The 12227-nt window shown below is 38.1% G+C and overlaps 1 protein-coding gene across 1 annotated transcript; it reads right to left on the bottom strand.

Annotated features, from left to right (window-relative positions):
- Positions 1-70: 70 nt before the first annotated feature.
- Positions 71-10429, bottom strand: LOC103719642 (protein HHL1, chloroplastic). The gene is made up of 6 exons (XM_008808981.4): positions 9990-10429; positions 7501-7638; positions 4791-4877; positions 4616-4663; positions 639-781; positions 71-290 (listed from the first exon to the last, which is right to left on the bottom strand). Exons 1-6 carry the CDS (start codon positions 10266-10268, stop codon positions 278-280), a joined length of 708 nt encoding a protein of 235 aa, XP_008807203.2. The 5' UTR covers positions 10269-10429; the 3' UTR covers positions 71-277.
- Between the last annotated feature and the right edge of the window lie 1798 nt (positions 10430-12227).

The following is a 12227-nucleotide window of genomic DNA, read 5'->3' as shown; positions in this document are numbered from 1 at the left end:
AGATTTTTTTGAATTCTCTAGCAGCATAACCACACAAGCCACACCATAAACATTCTGATGAGAAAGCAAAAGATGGAAAAGATCTGCAAATTCCATTTGAAGATCAAGAAATAGACAAAAGCTTACACAGTTCTCCGGTCCCCCCCCCCCCCCCCCCCCCCCCCTCCTTACTGCAAGTACTATACAGACAATTTTGTAAGTCTTAACAAATCTAAAACAGCTACTTAATCAGAGACCTTGGTTCTCCTGCATTCCTGCTACTGAGAAGACCATAACATCAGCTCTTTACCCTGCAACAGCACAAAAGTAAGAATGTTACTGATCATTCTATACATACTTCTAATGCTCCAAGCAAATGGCAAGCCTGATGGATGAAACTGCTCATGGTTACAAAAGGATCATACTGGAAAGAGCTTATGATCAGCATTTTTACAATGCTAAATGTAGTAAAAAAATATTGTAAGAATACTATGGTTTCTCAATTCTCAGCATGGTAGCAGTCTACCCATAGGCAAGAGTACCATGCACTATATGCTGGCAGTTACTAGGTTTTCCAACAGAAAAAAAGTAATCAAACTAATTTGCTTGTCTTTTCAAGAAAAAAGAGAGCATTTCTTTCAATTTGCACTGAAACTCACTCAGATCTCGACTCCTTTTCTTCATTTGTCAGTGAATTCAATGTAGTAAGCTTCCCAAATGATTCTTTGGCACCACTGGCAGCATCGCCAAAAAAGTCCTTCACCTTATCAAGAACAGTTTTAAGCTCTTCCTGTGTTGGAAGCTGAAAAGGAAATAGCTTTATTGGAAATCGTCCTACATATCTTAATAATATCTGGGGAAATGAAAAGCATAAAATGCAAATTAAATTGAAAATACAAATTTAATCCAAGAAAAATTGATGTATAAGCAAACTGTGTAGTCACACAATCAATGCACCCACATGTTGACTCTATTAGAACAAATATTCAGAGAATGGTAAACTACAATTCAGCACATGCGGCATGTAACTTAAATTTCATTGTCACAGAGCTAAATTCTGCATTTTTCAGTAAATAATGAAAAAAGTGGTTGCATATAAATTTTCAAGAGTGTTCCTAAAAGGCAAATTTTTTATGCCTAAACTCGTCCAATGGAAAAAAGAAGGCAGTCGTGAGTTTACAGCTGAAGATACTCCACATGATTGTACTTTAACTACATCCCCAAACAATACGAATACAAATACATTTAGGAATTGATGGTTATATCAAGCAACCAAATACACTGCCTGACTAATTCTATACTTTCACATATTATTCCTTACTACTTACAGTATCATACCTTATGTATCTTGGTATAGTCCTAAATTAACGGAGCATTCATTTCTTCCATTTTGTTTCTTTAATATGGTACCACTACCCGAATATTTCACTGTCCCAAATCATGAATTCTCCTGCACAATTGCCTTTATTGGTGTCATTAAAGAGGCCTTGTTAGGCTGATGTAGCACAGCCAATTTTAGCAGTGTTGGCAGGCTTCAACGACCAGGGCTTCCCATTGTTCACTGATCGTTACTTAAAGGCTGGGTTACTGGTAGAAATAACTTTCCTGACTACTGTCAAATTATGTCTTGGCCACTTTGCTGCTGGAATTCTGTGTCCAGATATCCACTTGAAGGGATACTTCATGCATAGTTAGGGGCGTTGAACAGCTGAATTAGCAAGGCTTGTTAATTGAGATCAAATATGGCTCCATTAATAGATTAGCACAAGTGAACTACATAGGGTCCCCGATAGTGTCTCATATTGCTAAGTAGCATATATTTGTTGAATGTCTATTAGTAAGCTACATACATTAGTAAGCCTGTTTTATCATAGTAAAAAAAATACTCAAAAAGCTTATAAATTAAAATGATAGATTTACTTCAGAATTTAAAAACTTTAATATTGTTTTATTTTCGTAATATTGACATTGTGCTCATCAAGGTTCGGAAAACCAGTACCAGAAATCTTATTTGTATATTAGTAGTTCGGTACGATTTGGTTGACACAATACAATATACACCTTGCAAGGATGTCGGCTTCCAACACTTTTCTCACCACCAGCCATAGTACCGCCCAAAACTAGCAGTATGTGTTGGTACCTAGCAGTGTAGGGCAATTCTACTCAATTCAGACCGGTATAGACCGATTTGGTTCATGTACCAAATCAAACCTAGGAACCATTCTAGGACGATAAGGTACACACTAGTCTAGATAGATCGGGGCAATTTGACAAACCATAATGCTTATACATATATCTAATAAAGCCTCGTCTGGGGCCAACGTATGCATATACAATTTATGCTTATACAATTTGACCAACCAAGGCTGACCTAGCTCCAAAAGTAAAGAGCCAGAGCCAATTTATGCATACGTTCACCACTCATTAGCATCCCTACCAATACAATAATTATGTCAAATATATCATTTTATGCTAGCGAATTGAGCTCATTAAAAGGTCAAAACTAGCTAACAAACCTATTTGAGCTAAATCACCCAGAGTTTCCAGATTCTCCTTGCTTGTAAATGATTGAATGAAAGAACAGGCTCTTTTTCTTTCTCCTTTTCTATGCAAGGCAATAGCCACCAATTTTTTCTAGGTTCATCCACCTTTCAAGATTCATCCTCTTTGTATTTGCGAAGCTTCATTGGCTGCTCCTTTGTTCTTGCTACCATATCTCACTTTTCCTATACCGATCCAAGGAGTAATTCTTACCTTTTTTCTTCCCTCTCTCAATGACCTCAAATGTTCTAGTTGATATTGTCATCAAACTTGATGAGACCATTTTAAATCTTTGAAATTGTAGTTGCATGATGCAATATTTACAATGCAATATGTAGAGTTGTGATGAGGGAAAAGGATCTTTTAGAACAGATGGTAAACTGATATGGCAAAAGCTGAACGCATCGTATGACAATTTAGTATCATATTCAAGTATGATAAAAGCAAAAAACATCCAACTGGCAGGTAGGGGAGTGTTTAAAGAATCAATATGTATAAGCAACCAAACTCCCTATTTGACAAGTATATTAAGGTGACATTATCCTTAAATGTACAAGTTTTTCTTTCTTCAAATTCTTGACCATCAAATAGTCCAAACCATCCCACTTTTCACTTGAGTTCAGCCAATGCTCATACAGTCTGACATGTTGAATCTCACATGTCTTCTACTTCAAGAATAAGAGGATATTTTTTGTTACCTTGGTAGAAGACTAGACTAATAAAATGTTCAGTTAATTCATCATGAAAGCACTATCCAATCCAAAGAAACCTTTCTACACATGATGACAAACAAACAATTCAGAAATATCATCTTACTTCATTACTGATAGCATGTGCTTGCATTTCCGTTGAGTGGCTTTGGGAATCATTGGCATATGTACTAATCTTCATGACATCCTTACCAGAACATTGCAGTAGGAATTACTGAAAGTATGCCTTCAAGAACCATATACCTCTTGTACTTTAATTTCTACTCCTTATGCCACTTTGAGACATGAGTAGTGTTATCTGGACGCTTCAAACGTTGGGTGTTTTGACATGTCTGACACTCGGACACTTGGGACACTTCATGACACTCCTTAGCCATCATCATTATATGTCCACTTGTGGCACTTCAAAAAGAAAGTTTTTATTTCTAAGATAATACTTACCAACGATTCTATCAAATTTTTGGAACTTAAGGAACATGGACCTGGTTCTTTATTCATTATATGCCTACATGATACATCAATACATATAAAGATATATGTATATAAGATGCAGACATATCCTCATGTCTGATTTTTAGAAGATTCCTGTGTCTGATTCTTTTTAACACTTGGGCACTTGACACCCATGTCACATGTCCAAGTAACATTGGCCATGAGCAACATAAAACATATCAGTTTTCACATGAAATTTTGCTCCTGCTCTCATCCCTTGATTCTAAGGAGCTAGGTTTAGGCCGCTAGATTAAACTTTTACAATTCTATTTTCACCTTAGTTTCAGCTTTATTTGAGCTTCTTAATAGAATTGTAGCTCTGTGTCTTAAGCATATAATTGCTCTTCAAATTGCCTCCAATCCTACTAAGCATGAGTGACCAAGCACTTTTGAATAGATGCTTTCTTTGCTCAACATCATCAGCTTACCGAGCACCTCTTCACTATATTCCATCTGCGGTTCAATCTGTTGATCTTCTTACTAAAGTTCAAAGCTCAGCATTCTTCCCAACTTTCCAGACTCAACATGTAGGACTGACCTTGAGCTTGAGTAACAGTGTAAGATGTACCTATATATTGTATTTTGTAATTATGGATTATTCCCTTTGGATGGCATGCTCACCATCTGTTTATCATAACCTTTATAAATGTGTACCCAGCTTAGCCCTGATAGAGAATAGAAGGAACACTTGCTCCATCATTTACTCTCTGTGGAGGGGAGAGCAAATTGGATTTGCAGTTCACAGATTATCATACAGACCAAAAGTAAATTTGTAATGCATATAGTTAATATAAATATATATATATATATATATATATATATATATATATATATATATACAATTCTTATAAAAAAGTGCAGGAACTAAGACAAAATAAAAATGACAAACATACTTCAATAACATCATTCGTAGAAAGGGCAGCTCTCAAATTGTTATTTTCCTGCATGTGACAAGAAATAAGCTGAAGAATGTAGAATAGTAATAGTAAAAGTAAGGGTAACAATGTCCTGTTCACTCTGAGGCCACCAACACCAAAATTTCATCTAGTCGGAATAAGGAGACATTACAACAAGTTTGTAGCCATATCTAAATGCAGTAGCAGAGCGCAACACACGATATTGCTTGAATGCTGTCTTTTGTATCTCCTTCTCATCCTGTTTTATTTGCAATGGATGATAAAGTTAGTTGCACTTGAAAAAAAGAGGCTGCACACAAAATAATTCTACAAATTACTGCACAAAATAATGAAACATTCCACATCCAGATGGGATAATAAATAATAACGGCAAAAGAAATTCTTTTTCTATAACAGTCTTTCTTGCGGATAATCATAGCATAATTTCACGAGACATGGCATTCTGATCATCATGTATGAATCATGGCACACCAAATTTTCAATATAGCATCACCGTATCAGATAATTTTTTACCGTACGTACATCTTCTCCAGTCCTATTTATCAGACGACAGAGTATTTTAGTCCTCACTATCTTTGTATGTAAAATACCAGTTGCTTAACTAGTAAGATAGCTTTACCTTTATAAATACAAATAAGGATCCACTGAGATAGGTCAATATTTGTACTTATACATTTTTTCAGGAGAAAAGTAAGACAGATCATTGAAGCATTAAATTCAAGAAGAAAAATACATAATAATATCATGGGAATCAGATTTGCAACTCTCACAGCATTCAGAATAGCTACAAAATTATGTTTGTGTTGTCCAGGTAAGAAAAAGTACTTCAGACAGAAGGGTCACAAATAACTTCAAGACTTTCCACTCATGTTGTGAACCTTGCAACAATATCATCATCCATAGCACTCTTGGATAATGATAGTAATTCATTGTTCAAAGCACTAGCTGTTCTGTGCTTGGACAACAATCAAATCTCCCTCCATTCCCCACTAAAACTAGAAACAAAACCTAATTGGAAAAAAGACAGCACAGGTGAGGATTTTCTGCGCATTCAGATAATTTGTGATTGTATCGAGCAATTATTTATTTAATTAACCTGGTTGCTACGTTACCCAGACCCTTCAATTTAGCCCGAACTACCTGCAACTGGTACTTAAGCATGGAAATTGTCATGATACATGGACACAGATCAGTAAAAGAAATTCTTAGACATTGAAAGGATCCAATACTTTGATGCACACCTGCACCCAGCACACAAACCTAAGTTCATGTAACATAGCCCAGTTGTCACCTTAAATTGCTTGAGTTGTTGTCTTGATTTGTTTATCCCTCCACATTTGTTGTCTGCACCATATGAGAGGAGTGGTGTTGACTTTGATATACATCATCGAACTCATTCCCTAATTAAGCTTTTGGCATCAAGCGGTTAGTTAACATAGTATCAGATTTTATGTTGTTGGAGATCATAAATCCAATTCCCTCTAGGTCAGCTATTTATCTAATTTACATGGTTGTCGCCTTGATTCATTTTACTTGTTTCTTGACTATTTTATCCTCTATATACATGATCCAGAAGGAGGGGTTGTGGAGCCTGATATACATTGTTGACCTATTCTATGTCAGATTAAGCTTTTGTGATCAAATGGCTACTTTAAGAGTCCTCATCCATTGCAGTCAATGTTTGATTCACTCATCATTTAATGAATATTACTGCATCTCTCCTCTTCTTTAAGAACTGAACAGTTCCGCCCACTCTAACAGCTGTACAGGTCATATGAGTAGGTTGGCTTTAAGACAAATGGAAAAAGCTTATCTTTGATGGTAATAAACTTCTTGAAGTAAATTAGTCATACTATGTTTGACTCTAAGGTAGATTTCTGAAAGGGTGGAAGTGAAAATTTCATAAAAACTTCTTGCAAGGTAAAATAATCAAAGCAATGATGAAGAAAAGATTTGGCAAGAATTCTAATAATGCCATTGACATTTAAGAAAATGCCCATATGCTGATATGAGATGACCATGCAATCTTTCTTTTAGATGGTTACTGTTGTAACAAATCATATTCATGATAGCCAGTTTCAATTGCCATATTTGATTAAAAAAACTAGTAGATTAAAACCTTGCTCGTTCCATAAATCACCACACAAAAAAACAAGGGTTGTCATGAAGGTTCAAATTTTTTGACTTTTTTCTAAATATTATTGCTTTAATTTTTCCTTTTTGTCCTAAGATTACTGGAGATTGGTGATAACAAGGATTAAAATATTTTCATGTCGGTAAGATATCGGCTTAGCACTAGCACAAGAAGCAATTTGCCTTGCTGTGCCAGTTCTTGGCTTGCACTGGCATAGTGGCATGTCTAGCATTAGTGTGCAGCAGCATTGCATCGGAGACTTGTGCAATAAGGCACTAGCATTACTGCAGATTATGCCATGCATAACATTTTTGGCATTGCTGATTTGATTCCAGTGCATTAGTCATCATAAATTTTTCTTCAGAACATGTTTAACTTTTTTATGTGAAGAAACATACAAATATGGATGTAACAAACATAAACAAATAAGTATGCAAGATCAACATCAATATCCCAACATTAAAACAAATATATGTTAAGAAAAAGTTCAAGGTAACATATAAGAAGTTGTCCTTACAACAGAAAACAAACTTTTACCCTTTAAGTAAATAAAATCCTGCTAACCTACTCAGACTAATTAGGAGTTGCTACAAAATTACAAACAAATTTTGCAAGCCCTAGAGATGCTAGATATATTAAATGGACTAAAATCAATAAAAGCATGCTTCTAACCATAGAGGAGCAAAAAAAGCCAAAACCTTTTAAAAGTACCGAGAGAAAGCATTACTCTGTAAATCACAGCTGCCAGGTTTCTGGCAATAGTATCTTTATAGATATATTTTCCAAGAAAGTTATCTTTAGCAGCAACCATAATCTTTGCAGTTGTGCCACCTGTTATTAGACTAAGAGGGTACCAAAGATACACCTGCAAAATCACCAAATTCATACATAATTTATAATAGAACATCAAAACTGTGTGATGTTATAGTTAATTTATAGAAAACATTCAGACTTTATTTTACAATGTCATATAAGTGCATAATGACTGTAGAAAGGGGGAAGGGAATCAATAAGAGTAACTGGATAAGGCATCTAATTAAAGTTCTACCATGCATGCATATTACATACAAAAATCCATTGCTAAATTTACAACCTGCTAACTAATACTCAAGTAATCTTGTATTTTCCTCCTCAAGAACTATTCAACCCTTCATTTGAAATATCTGGATATTCTGTAACTTTTGATATGATTTCTTAAATTTTTGGCCCATTTTGTTAGTCTTTTTGTCATCAATCTGTTTTGTTTTCTCTTTGAAACTTCATCGTGTACGGGGTGCTTGTTGCAACCTTGCCTTCCACTTTTTTAAAATGTCATCATTTCTTTTAAGAGTTTTCCTTCCATGAGAGACCCCTTCATGAACTATCACTTCAACAGTTGATGTCTTTGAGCATATTCTTTCCAAGGTTAGCCCTTTTATATAATTAGAAGCTTCTTGCATACATGGTTACTTACCACAATCATGAAGGCATGTTTAATTTAGAACATGAATCTCAATCTCATTGGCGCAGACAATTGTATGGTATATCCAAGTACGCCATTTCAGTACCGAGTCCTGTACTGGCGTCACCCTATGTCGGTATGCTTGGTATAGGAGCCAGTTTGGCATACTGAGTGCTGGTACGCCTTCCGTACCACATACTACTACCGAACTAGTACGGTACACTCCATATCGCTTCGGTACAGTATGGCGTACCTTGGTATGATCCATCATTGCTTGTGCACATTTCACAAACAAATCATGTGGGATTGACTTGATGGCTTTGAGTTGCAGCCCACATCATCTGCCAACTCATCTTTGACCTCCAAGTCATTGAGCTCCATTTTTGCCTCATCTTTGTGCAACTTAAGATGAGATCAGATCACCTGACAAAACCATTTCCAGCTGTCATTCCTCACATTGCCAACTTCTTAACAATAGGCATGTCTCTCTGACATTTAAATGGAGTGGTTTTGTGCCCCCAAGCATAATCTTCAGCCCTCTTAACAGAATGTCCAGTCAATCAGGGAGTTCTACAAACTAAAGTATATTTGTGAGCAACTTTATATAGATGGGAACTATGTTATATAGATGGGCTTGTATGTCACTCCATCCTACCTTGATTAGTGACCATACTTTGAGGATCACCAACAAATGCATTGGTTGTAAATGTGCCTGCAGCCAAGTTTGAGCCACATAAATAACAACTGTTTTGTCTACAACCAATCTCTTGTTCAAAGTCTATTGCTACTACTATTATTGAGGTTGTGATTATAGTCACTTCTTTACCATGTTTTGATCCTTCCAACACTGCATTAGTGGTGTAATTATTTTTCAAATGCCTAGGCCATTTAGAAGGCACATGAGGAGTGCAGCAAGCAGGCTCACACTCTGAGGCCTTCCATTGCTATTGTAGCTCCAAACGCGACATCTCATTCACTCGTCCGTATCCTGTACTTCCAATGCTTAGCTAGCTGATCAAGTCCAAGAAAACGTGGCTTTTCATTAACAAACCGCTTATACTAATGCCACTGTTTCCTGCCAAGTTGTATATATAACAAAACCATTGGTCCTCTTATGATGCATAGTCATCAAACAACCTTGAACAAGCATCACCCATAAAAAAAGCCTCACCATCAAAAACGCTAGCATAGTTCAGAAATATCACTCAAAAATGTCACTCAAATACTCAACCAGTGAGTCCCCTTAATCCTCCCCTCAGACTGGCATCGTATGGACCGAACAACAAAGAAATAAGAGAAAAGTTCCGCATCAGCTGATCATTTTTTTTTTACTGACATGTTTATGAGTTACTAAACCATTTTAGAACCACCCTTATTTCACATATCCCACAAAACTATCATCATGAAAATGGCATTCTATTTACTCATCACAAACTCGCCCAGATACAGGGACAACATTCTCCACATTTAGTTCCCTGTCTTCTATAACTGAACCAACCATTCTATCGCAATCATATCAAGTAATTATCACAAACAACCATGAGTACAATTTTTATAAGTAAATAACGGCACAAAGAAACAAAGAATTTATAAATAACAACGCATTTTTAATCATTCAAGATGGCACCAAGAACCGCAAAACGACTGTTTAAGCATGAAAAATCCCCAAAGAAGAAACTAATGACCAAAACAAGGTGAATTTATCATAAAAAAAAAAAAAAAAGGGCCCATAAAAGGAGAGAATGAAGAAAAAGAGAAGGGATTGAGAGAGAGACGTTTGTGGTTCGGATGAAGATGACGAATCGGGGGTTGCCGTCGTCCTCGATCTTGGGGAGAGCCGGAGGGGGAGGTCGCTGGAACTGGCGGCCCATCATCCCTTTCTTCCCCTCGGCCTCCACCACCATCAGCTGCCGCTTCTTCTCGGACTGCCTTCGGCTGGTAGGATTTCGCAAAGGGAGAGGCGACCCCAGAAAGACGCCATTTTCGTGGGCTATTACTTTGGAATTGGACAGCGGAAGGCGAGCCAGACCTCGGACGGACATGGCCACTTCCATCTCTCTCTCTCTCTCTCTACAAGGAGAGAGAGCTCGGCTCGTTGGAGAAGATAAAGCTTACAGTCTGGAGACCGGTCACGCTCTCAGCCCTCTGTTGTTTATCTTTTTTCAGCTCTCTCTCTCTGATCCAATCGCTGGGCCTCGATAGCAAATTTGGATTCTCTACAGATCAGCTGCGAGGGAGTACTCACGGACGTGTTTATACCTGGGCGAGGAAATAAAATGTGGACATTTTTTGTTTGTGGATATGAAAAAAATATATTTTTGTTTCTCACAGATAGACCATTTATCTCTTGCCACGTGCCATAGCTGCAAGAGATTTTAACAGCTTCACTCAAAAAAAAAAAAAAAAAAGAGCATGACCGTAAATTTTGAGGACTGATTTGATACCTAAAAATTTTTAACCAGCTAATAAATAATAAAGTAAGAAAAAAATATTTTAGCTGTCAAAGGTCACTCGATAGCATGCTTGTAATTTTATTCAAATATAGAATTTAATTTTAAAGAAGTTTTTCTACTTTCAAAAATTTAAAAGAGTTTTTTTTTTTACTTTTTTTTTTTCAATCCCTCCCTCTCACTCTCACTCTCTCGAGGATAAGATAAGAAAGTTAAAAGAATACTATAGAGAGAGCTAGGATAGAAAAGTTTAAATCACAGCAAGGCTGCTACAGCTCGTTCTTATCATTTAGTTATGCACTACTTTCTTCCTTTCTATCCCTCCCCACCCTCCTATTCTTCCTTTTATGTGGTTTCTCCACCAGCCATGTCCTTTCAGACTCTCGCCATCGGCCACTAGCCTCCCACCCCAAGTCACCTCGTCACCATTGGTGACCTCCCCAGAGCCCTCCTGGCTTTAGCCCTCTGCACTTGAGACTGGCACTCTCCTAACGTGTGATTTTGGGATGGACGAGTAGAGAAATTATATCCTACATCTGGAGTACTAGTTCAACGGTACATTGGACCAATCCATTTTTGCTATGTAGCCATTATGGCCACCTTATTGTTAGGAATAAAAAAGAAAGAAGCACCAACGCACTGATGCAGCTATTGTACAAGGGGCAACTCTTTCCAGCCCACCTCTCGTTGGGGTTGTCAATGGTAAGGACTCTCCTCCTCGCCTTTACCTCCACCTCCTCCTCCTCCAAAACCAATATCGCCAGCTCTCACAACTCCAACAAATAGCTCCTCACCCACCGACCTTCGTGGTTTCCTCTCCAACCGCAACTCCTCTTGGCCTAGCTCCATCACCAAGGACGATGCTCGTTGCGTCTCCCTCACCGCCAAGCTCATGAATCAAGTCGAGTGGGAGGGTAGGGTCAAGATCAGGATGCAGGCGGCGTGTTTTCATCCTCTTGGAAGAGGGGGGTAGCTAGGGTTCCATTTGCTCACGAGAGGGGTTTTCTTCCCTCATGCTGAGGTGGCCAGAATGGCCACATGGTAGAAATGGATTGGCTCGATGTTCCTAAGCTGGTACACCAAACATAGGATATAATTTCTCAAGGTGAGTAAGAGTAGGTGGACCACCGCCCAATCTGAAGAGAGCTATTAGCATGCCACAAGGTGGTAGCCTAGTGGTACTGGGCAGCAATTCTAACCACAAGGTTCCAAATTCGAATCGCTGCGGCGACGATTAAATTGTGGACCGGAGCTCACTACTTTGGCCACTGCTTGGACTTGTGGTGTAGGACCGCTCTTGAAACGCTAGTAGCCAGGGTGGTGCCGGGTGTGACGTACTTACACGTGGGACTCGAGCCAGAGCTCAGAGGAGTAGCTGAGCCGGGCCTACGGGTGGGGAGGGTATGAGTAAAACCGGTCGGCGTGCCCAACACACAGTCATTTCTGCCCGCATCGAACATTCTCCTGGTGGGGCGGGGGCCCAGTGGGGCTGCTACGCGGGGGTGGACTTGTCCCTTCCTCCCCCCTACCCCTTTTTCTTTAGAAAAAAAAAAAAAAAAAAAA

This window comes from Phoenix dactylifera, chromosome 14 (genome assembly GCF_009389715.1).
Source record: "Phoenix dactylifera cultivar Barhee BC4 chromosome 14, palm_55x_up_171113_PBpolish2nd_filt_p, whole genome shotgun sequence".
In the NCBI taxonomy this organism is placed as follows: domain Eukaryota; kingdom Viridiplantae; phylum Streptophyta; class Magnoliopsida; order Arecales; family Arecaceae; genus Phoenix; species Phoenix dactylifera.
Note: the sequence above shows the minus strand (reverse complement) of the source record. Positions and strands in the feature narration are given on the sequence as shown.

Coding starts and splice junctions, on each gene's coding strand:
- LOC103719642 (XM_008808981.4), bottom strand. CDS start 10,268: ATGGAAGTGGCCATGTCCGTCCGAGGTCTGGCTCGCCTTCCGCTGTCC. Junction 4,664..4,790: donor GATATGGCTACAAACTTGTT/GTAATGTCTCCT, acceptor TGTCACATGCAG/GAAAATAACAATTTGAGAGC. Junction 782..4,615: donor CTACGAATGATGTTATTGAA/GTATGTTTGTCA, acceptor TTTCCTTTTCAG/CTTCCAACACAGGAAGAGCT.